Raw genomic sequence first — 10,000 nt, 5'->3', positions numbered from 1 at the left:
TTCTTCTCCCCTCCTCTCTTCTTCGCTCTTCCTCTCCTCTCCTCTCTTCTTCTCCTCTCTTTATCACCATTCCCCCTTCTTCTCCTCTCTTCCCTTCTTCTCCTCTCATCTCTTCTTCTCCTCTCATCTCTTCTTCTTCTCTCATCTCTTCTTCTCCTCTCTTCTCTTCTTCTCCTCTCCTCTCTTCTTCTCCTCTCCTCTCTTCTTCTCCTCTCTTCTCTTCTTCTCCTCTCATCTATTCTTCTCCTCTCTTTATCACCACTCCCCTTTTTCTCCTCTCCTCTCCTCTCCTCTCCTCTCCTATCCTCTCCTATCCTATCCTATCCTATCCTCCTCTCCCCTCCTCTCTCCCCTCCTCTCTCCCCTCCTCTTATCCTCTCTCCTCTCCTCCTCCTCCAGTCTCCATCTGTCACTCCGTTTGACTAAACATTCCCTGTTTGTCCCTCACTCTGCCTGAGGGAGACAGCTCTGGCCAAGCTAATTACAAACACACACATGGACACACATATATATATATATACACACACACACACACACACACACACACACACACACACACACACACACACACACACACACACACACACACACACACACATACACACACACACACACACACACACACACACACACACACACACACACACACACACACACACACACAAAGACACACAAAAGTATACATTGCTTGTTTGCGTGTGTGCATACTGCATATGTGTGGACATACTTGGGTATGTGCTTGTGTACATGTTTGTGTGTGTGTGTTTGTGTGTGCACGTACACACACAAAAACACACGCTTGCATGCACACACACACACACGTTCTCTCTCTCTCTCTCTCTCTCTCTCTCTCTCTCTCACACACACACTCTCTCTCACTCTCACTCACCTGGGTACTGCCTGAAGAAGCCCTTGGCACTGCCAAAGTACTGCCATATGAGGGATGGGTCCCTCTCAAAGTTATCCACAAACACTTTATTCAAGGCTTCAGACCAGTAAACTCCATTTACTATAGCTGAGTCTGAGAGAGAGGAGGAGAGGAGAGGAGAGAAGAGAGTAATGGAGTTAGTAACTCCTATGACTTCATGAACAGGATTCTGAATGATTGAATGAGCCCATTCAGCATATTGTTTCTAAAACTGCATCAAATCATTTTTGTAGCAGAATGTGTACTGTTTTGAATTTGACCATAATTCCTAAAAGCTGAAATCTAAAGTCAAATATGAGACAATAGACAGACAATTCAGAAAGACATGATAGATAATATGGGATAAGAGAACACAACATGATAGAGAAAAAGGATAGAAAAGACGAGATAGAGCAGGGCGGGAGAGAGAGAAATAGAAGCAGAGAGAGAGATAGGGGCAGAGAGAAAGATGGAGGCAGAGGCAGAGAGAGATAGAAGCAGAGAGAAAGAGAGTTAGGGGCAGAGAGAGAGATAGTGGCAGAGAGAAAGATGGAGGCAGAGAGAGAAAAAGGGGCAGAGAGAGAGATGGAGGTAGAGAGAGCGATAGGCAGAGATAGATAGAGAGATAGAGGCAGAGAGAGATAGAAGCAGAGAGAGAGAGAGAGAGGTAGAGATAGATAGAGGCAGAGAGAGAGAGATAGACATGTACTGTATGTACAGTGGGACAAAAAAGTATTTAGTCAGCCACTAATTGTGCAAGTTCTCAAAATGAAAAAAACAAAATGAAAAAAAATGAAAAAAAAAAATTCAGAAAACCATATTGTAGGATTTTTAATGAATTTATTTACAAATTATGGTGGAAAATAAATATTTGGTCACCTACAAACAAGCAAGATTTCTGGCTCTCACAGACCTGTAACTTCTTCTTTAAGAGGCTCCTCTGTCCTCCACTCGTTGCCTGTATTAATGGCACCTGTTTGAACTTGTTATCAGTATAAAAGACACCTGTCCACAACCTCAAACAGTCACACTCCAAACTCCACTATGGCCAAGACCAAAGAGCTGTCAAAGGACATCAGAAACAAAATTGTAGACCTGCACCAGGCTGGGAAGACTGAATATGCACTAGGTAAGCAGCTTGGTTTGAAAAAATCAACTGTGGGAGCAATTATTAGGAAATGGAAGACATACAAGACCACTGATAATCTCCCTCGATCTGGGGCTCCACGCAAGATCTCACCCCGTGGGGTCAAAATGATCACAAGAACGGTGAGCAAAAATCCCAGAACCACAGACTTAGTGAATGAGAGGCAGAGAGCTGGGACCAAAGTAACAAAGCCTACCATTAGTAACACACTACACCGCCAGGGACTCAAATCCTGCAGTGCCAGACGTGTCCCCCTGCTTCAGCCAGTACATGTCCACGCCCATATGAAGTTTGCTAGAGAGCATTTGGATGATCCAGAAGAAGATTGGGAGAATGTCATATGGTCAGATGAAACCAAAATATAACTTTTTGGTAAAAACTCAACTCGTCATGTTTGGAGGACAAAGAATGCTGAGTTGCATCCAAAGAACACCATACCTACTGTGAAGCATGGGGTGGAAACATCATGCTTTGGGGCTGTTTTTCTGCAAAGGGACCAGAACGCCTGATCCGTGTAAAGGAAAGAATGAATGGGGCCATGAATCGTGAGATTTTGAGTGAAAACTTCCTTCCATCAGCAAGGGCATTGAAGAAGAAACGTGGCTGGGTCTTTCAGCATGACAATGATCCCAAACACACCGGCAACGAAGGAGTGGCTTCATAAGAAGTATTTCAAGGTCCTGGAGTGGCCTAGCCAGTCTCCAGATCTCAACCCCATAGAAAATCTTTGGAGGGAGTTGAAAGTCCGTGTTGCCCAGCAACAGCCCCAAAACATAATTGCTCTAGAGGAGATCTGCATGGAGGAATGGGCCAAAATACCAGCAACAGTGTGTGAAAACCTTGTGAAGACTTACAGAAAACGTTTGACCTCTGTCATTGCCAACAAAGGGTATATAACAAAGTACTGAGATAATCTTTTGTTATTGACCAAATACTTATTTTCCACCATAATTTGCAAATAAATTCATTAAAAATCTTTCAATAAAGTCAGTAAAGTAAAGAGATGGAGATAGAGAGATAGAGTCAGAAAGAGAGAGGCAGAGAGAGAGACAGATATAGAAGCAGAGAGAGATAGAGAGAGAGAAGTAGAGAGAGAGGCAGAGAGAGAGACACATATAGAGATATAGAGAGATAGAGACAGAGCGAGAGATAGGCATAGAACGAGAGAGAGAGAGAAGCATAGAGAGATAGAGGCATAGAGAGGGAGGCAGAGCGAGAGAAACAGAGAAAGATAGGTGCAGAGAGAGAGATAAAGGCATAGAGAGAGAGAGAGTGAGAGAGAGAGAGAGAGAGAGAGAGAGAGAGAGAGAGAGAGGGGCAAATAGAGAGAGAGTCAAATGGAGAGAAAGATAGAGGCAGAGATAGATAGAGATAGAGGCAGAGATAGATAGAAGCAGAGAGAGAGATAGACATGTACTGCATATAACTATTAACTAACTATTATGAAAGTTGTAATGTCAACTTGTTTTGTATTTAAACGCCACTTTAAACGTATACATGACACAACAACAAAATTTCCCCATGGGGACAATAAAGTCAGTATAGTAAAGAGATGGAGAGAGAAATCAGAGAGAGAGTGAGAGAGAGAGAGAGAGAGAGAGAGAGAGAGAGAGAGAGAGAGAGAGAGAGGGGGGCAAATAGAGAGAGTCAGAAATCAGCTCAATGCAATTGAAGAATCCATAGACTCTAACCACTTCTGGGAAAATTGGAAAACACTAAACAAACAACAACACGAATAATTATCTATCCAAAATGGATATGTATGGGTAAACCACTTCTCCAATATTTTTGGCTCTATAACAAAGAAGAAAGAGCAAAAACATATACATGATCAAATACAGATCTTAGAATCAACTATTAAAGACTACCAGAACCCACTGGATTCTCCAATTACATTGAATGAGTTACAGGACAAAATAAAAACCCTCCAACCCAAAAAGGCCTGTGGTGTTGATGGTATCCTCAATGAAATGATCAAATATACAGACAACAAATTCCAATTGGCTATACAAAAACTCTTTAACATCATACTTAGCTCTGGCATCTTCCCCAATATTTGGAACCAAGGACTGATCACCCCAATCCACAAAAGTGGAGACAAATTTGACCCCAATAACTACCGTGGAATATGTGTCAACAGTAACCTTGGGAAAATCCTCTGCATTATTATTAACAGCAGACTCGTACATTTCCTCAATGAAAACAATGTACTGAGCAAATGTCAAATTGGCTTTTTACCAAATTACCGTACAACAGACCATGTATTCACCCTGCACACCCTAATTGACAACCAAACAAACCAAAACAAAGGCAAAGTCTTCTCATGCATTGTTGATTTCAAAAAAGCCTTCGACTCAATCTGGCATGAGGGTCTGCTATACAAACTGATGGAAAGTGGTGTTGGGGGTAAAACATACGACATTATAAAATCCATGTACACAAACAACAAGTGTGCGGTTAAAACTGGCAAAAAAACGCACACATTTCTTCACACAGGGTCGTGGGGTTAGACAGGGATGCAGCTTAAGCCCCACCATCTTCAACATATATATCAACGAATTGGCGCGGGCACTAGAAAAGTCTTCAGCACCCGGCCTCCCCCTGCTAGAATCCGAAGTCAAATGTCTGCTGTTTGCCGATGATCTGGTGCTTCTGTCACCAACCAAGGAGGGCCTACAGCAGCACCTAGATCTTATGCACAGATTCTGTCAGACCTGGGCCCTGACAGTAAATCTCAGTAAGACCAAAATAATGGTGTTCCAAAAAAGGTCCAGTCACCAGGACCACAAATACAAATTCCATCTAGACACTGTTGCCCTAGAGCACACAAAAAACTATACATACCTTGGCCTAAACATCAGCGCCACAGGTAACTTCCACAAAGCTGTGAACGATCTGAGAGACAAGGCAAGAAGGGCATTCTATACCATCAAAAAATCAGTCATAGAGCCCATTGCCCTTTATGGTTGTGAGGTCTGGGGTCCGATCACCAACCAAGACTTCACAAAATGGGACAAACACCAAATTGAGACTCTGCACGCAGAATTCTGCAAAAAGATCCTCCGTGTACAACGTAGAACACCAAATAATGCATGCAGAGCAGAATTAGGCCGATACCCACTAATTATCAAAATCCAGAAAAGAGCTGTTAAATTCTACAACCACCTAAAAGGAAGCGATTCACAAACCTTCCATAACAAAGCCATCACCTACAGAGAGATGAATCTGGAGAAGAGTCCCCTAAGCAAGATGGTCCTGGGGCTCTGTTCACAAACACAAACACACCCTACAGAGCCCCAGGACAGCAGCACAATTAGACCCAACCAAATCATGAGAAAACAAAAAGATAATTACTTGACAAATTGGAAAGAATTAACAAAAAAACAGAGCAAACTAGAATGCTATTTGGCCCTAAACAGAGAGTACACAGCGGCAGAATACCTGACCACTGTGAATGACCCAAACTTAAGGAAACTTTGACTAAGTACAGACTCAGTGAGCATAGCCTTGCTATTGAGAAAGGCCGCCGTAGGCAGACCTGGCTCTCAAGAGAAGACAGGCTATGTGCTCACTGCCCACAAAATGAGGTGGAAACTGAGCTGCACTTCCTAACCTCCTGCCCAATGTATGACCATATTATAGAGACATATTTCCCTCAGATTACACAGATCCACAAAGAATTTGAAAACAAATCCAATTTTGAAAAACTCCCATATCTACTGGGTGAAATTCCACAGTGTGCCATCACAGCAGCAAGATTTGTGACATGTTGCCACGAGAAAAGGCCAACCAGTGAAGAACACACACCATTGTAAATACAACCCATATTTATGCTTATTTATTTTATCTTGTGTCCTTTACCATTTGTACATTGTTAAAACACTGTATATATATAATATGACATTTGTAATGTCTTTATTGTTTTGAAACTTCTGTATGTGTAATGTTTACTGTTCATTTTTATTGTTTATTTCACTTTATATATTATCTACCTCACTTGCTTTGGCAATGTTAACACATGTTTCCCATGCCAATAAAGCCCTTGAATTGAATTGAATTGATAGAGAGAGAGAGAGAGAGGGACAGATATAGAGGCAGAGAGAGAGAGAGAGAGAGGGACAGATATAGAGGCAGAGAGAGAGAGAGAGAGAGGCAGAGAGAGAGAGAAATAGAGGCATAGAGAGAGAGTGAGAGAGAGAGAGAGAGAGAGAGAGATCAAACAGTGAAGAACAAACACCATTGTAAATACAACCCATATTTATGCTTATTTATTTGCCCTTTTGAACTTTAACCATTTGTACATCTTTACAACACCGTATATAGACATAATATGACATTTGTAATGTCTTTATTCTTTTGGAACTTCTGTGAGTGGAATGTTTACTGTTAATTTTTGTTTACTTCACTTTTGTATATTATCTACTTCACTTGCTTTGGCAATGTTAACATATGTTTCCCATGACAATAAAGCCCCTTGAATTTAATTGAATTGAGAGGCAGAAAGAGATAGAGAGAGAGTCAGAGAGAGAGAGAGAGAGAGAGAGAGAGAGAGAGAGACTTCCTAACCTCCTGCCCAATGTATGACCATATTAGAGATACATATTTCCCTCAGATTACACAGATCCACAAAGAATTCGAAAACAAATCCAAATTTGAAAAACTCCCATATCTACTGGGTGAAATTCCACAGTGTGCCATCACAGCAGCAAGATTTGTGACCTGTTGCCACGAGAAAAGGGCAACCAGTGAAGAACAAACACCATTGTAAATACAACCCATATTTATGCTTATTTATTTTATCTTGTGTCCTTTAACCATTTGTACATTGTTAAAACACTGTATATATATATATATATATATATATATATATATATATATATATATATATATATATATATATATAATATGACATTTGTAATGTCTTCACTGTTTTGAAACCTCTGTATGTGTAATGTTTACTGTTAATTTTTGTTGTTTTTCACTTTATATATTCACTTTGTATGTCGTCTACCTCACTTGCTTTGGCAATGTTAACACATGTTTCCCATGCCAATAAAGCCCTTGAATTGAATTGAATTGAATTGAGAGAGAGATAGAGCGAGTCAGAGAGAGCGAGAGAGAGAGAGAGAGAGAGAGAGAGAGAGAGACGTTTACTGTTAATTTTTATTGTTTATTTCACTTTTGTATATTATCTACCTCACTTGCTTTGGCAATGTTAACATATGTTTCCCATGCCAATAAAGCCCCTTGAATTGAACTGAATTGAATTGAGAGAGAGGGAGAGGGAGAGGGAGAGAGAGAGAAACAGATAAATAGAGAGAGAGAGAGAAAAATAGAGAGAGAGAGAGAGAGAGAGAGAGAGAGAGAAATAGAGAGAGAAGCAGAGAGAGATACAGATTATTTTATTTCACTTTTGTTTATTATCTACTTGCTTTATCAATGTTAACATATGTTTCCCAAATTGAAATTGAATTGATAGAGATAGAGGCAGACTGATACATAGACAGGGACAGTGTTTGTGGGTATCAGTGTGTGTGTGTGTGAGGTGTGTGAGGTATGTGTGTGTGTGTGTGTGTGTGTGTGTGTGTGTGTGTGTGTGTGTGTGTGTGTGTGTGTGTGTGTGTACCCCTCTCTCCTTGCTGATACTGAAATGTGATGAAGCACATCCACCTTAGATTACTAAAACCTCTTTTCAATTTGCAGGCTGAGGGAGTCTTGGAGGTGATTTGCCAGTGGAGCCCTATCGGCTAGACAGACAGCATTATCACCTCTACCTAGTATCAGACCTGGGAGGGAGGGAGGCAGGGCGGGAGAGAGAGAGAAATATATATATATATATATATATAGAGAGAGAGAGAGGTGGGGGGCACACAGAGGGCACACCTAAGTGATAATACCCAAGATATTATGATTTTTCCATGACACAGACTGATCAGGTGAATCCACTTCAATCAGTGTGGATGAAGGGGAAGAGACAGGTTAAAGAAGGAGATTTAAGCCTTGAGACAATTGAGACATGGATGGTGTATGTGTGCCATTCAGAGCATGCCTTTGAACGGGGTATGGTAGTAGGTGCCTTCCAGCGTAAAATACATACTACCATATATATATATATATCCCTCTAACGACACACTTGAGACAACTAAAACACACCGTTGTGCCAGACATCCAGAAAGCCTGGATGTCGCCCGAGAGGAGTTTCCACAGCATCCCAGTCACTTCTGGTGTACATTAACGTCTATTAGAATCTAATCATATCCACATGAGAGGAAGAGGGGAATTTACCCCTTCCTCCCTCTAAACTTTCATTTCCATTTAAATTCATCTCCACTAATACACTCTAATCAGAGGAGCTTGAACGAAATGGATTAGATTAGACAGAGAGAGAGAGAGAGAGAGAGAGAAAGAGAGAGATTGACACAAACGCAGAACAACGCCAAATTCATGAGAAGTTGAATGGATTAGAAAAAGCTATAAAGGACAATGAAAATCCTTTGGTCTACCCAATAACTGACCAGGAGCTCTATAAGAAACTTTAGGCTCTGAAATGTAAAAAAGCCTGCGGACCTGATGTCATCCTAAATGAGATGCTCCAACTTACTAGTGCAACATTTCAATTGGCTATATTAAAACTGTTAAATTTGATCCTGAGTGTAGGTTATTTCCCTGACATCTGGAATCAAGGACTCATAACCCCAATCTTTAAGAACAGAGACCAATTTGACCCTAACAATTACAGAGGCATTTGTGTGAACAGTAACCTGGGGAAGGTTTTCTGTAGCATTATAAATGTAAGAGTTCTAAACTTCCTTAATAAGCACAATGTCTTGAGTAAAAGCCCAATTGGATATATACCAAAACATCACACAACTGATCATATTTACACCCTACACACCCTGATAGATAAACATGTCCACCAAAATAATACCAAAATATACGCTTGCTTTATTGACTTCCAAAAAGCATTTGATTCTAGTTGGCATACAGGACTGTTCTACAAAGTTATTGAAAGTGGTGTAGGGGGTAAAACATATGACATAATTAAATCAATGTATACTGGCAATACGTGCAGCATTGAAATTGGCAAGAAAATAATAGAATTCTTTAACCAGGGGCGGGGCCTTCGCCAGGGTTGCAATCTGAGACCTGCACTGTTCAATATTTACATCTACAAATTGGCCACTACTCCTCAAATCCTCAGCGCCTGGTGTTAGTCTCCACACTTCAGAGCTTAAATGCCTACTCTTTGCAGATGACCTATGCCTGCTGTCACCCACAGCACATGGCCTACAGCAGAGCCTGGACCTGCTAGAGCAGTACTGTCAGACCTGGGCCCTGGCAGTAAACCCCCACAGCACATGGCCTACAGCAGAGCCTGGACCTGCTAGAGCAGTACTGTCAGACCTGGGCCCTGGTAGTAAACCCCAAAAAGACTGAAATAATGATTTTCCAGAGAAGATCCAGATCTCAGGGAATTAGACCACAGTTCTCAATTGGTACAAAATATATATAGTACTGCACACACTACAATTACTTAGGTTAAAAATATAGAGTACTGCACACACTACAATTACTTAGGTTTAAAAATAAGCTCAACTGGACACCTTAATGAGGCAGCGAATGAACTGAGAGAAAATGCACGCAGGGCATTCTACGCCATTAAAAAACAAATTCAATTGAAATACCTATGAAAATTTGGCTAAAACTAATTGAATGTGTCATTGAACCAATTTCACTTTATGGCAGCCAGGTGTGGAGTCCACTTGCAAAGCAAGATTTCATCCAATGAGACAAACACCCCATTGAAACCCTGCATGCAGAGTTCTGTAAGATTCTCCTACATGTCCAGAGGAAAACTACAAACAATGCATGCAGGGCAGAATTAGGCCAATATCCACTAATAGTAAAAACTAAAAAAAGAGCAATTCAGTTTTGGAAACATCTAA

At 41.0% G+C, this 10,000-nt stretch overlaps 1 protein-coding gene across 1 annotated transcript in view; it reads right to left on the bottom strand.

Moving 5' to 3' along the window:
• Positions 1-10,000, bottom strand: part of cacna2d3a (calcium channel, voltage-dependent, alpha 2/delta subunit 3a) — a 313,742-nt gene that overhangs the window by 175,086 nt on the left and 128,656 nt on the right. The window contains exon 6 of the mRNA XM_036947559.1: positions 890-1,021. Within this exon, the coding sequence (XP_036803454.1) occupies positions 890-1,021 (132 nt within the window). The remainder of the gene's footprint in view (positions 1-889; positions 1,022-10,000) is intronic.

Source organism: Oncorhynchus mykiss, chromosome 16, assembly GCF_013265735.2.
Source record: "Oncorhynchus mykiss isolate Arlee chromosome 16, USDA_OmykA_1.1, whole genome shotgun sequence".
Taxonomy (NCBI): domain Eukaryota; kingdom Metazoa; phylum Chordata; class Actinopteri; order Salmoniformes; family Salmonidae; genus Oncorhynchus; species Oncorhynchus mykiss.
Note: the sequence above shows the minus strand (reverse complement) of the source record. Positions and strands in the feature narration are given on the sequence as shown.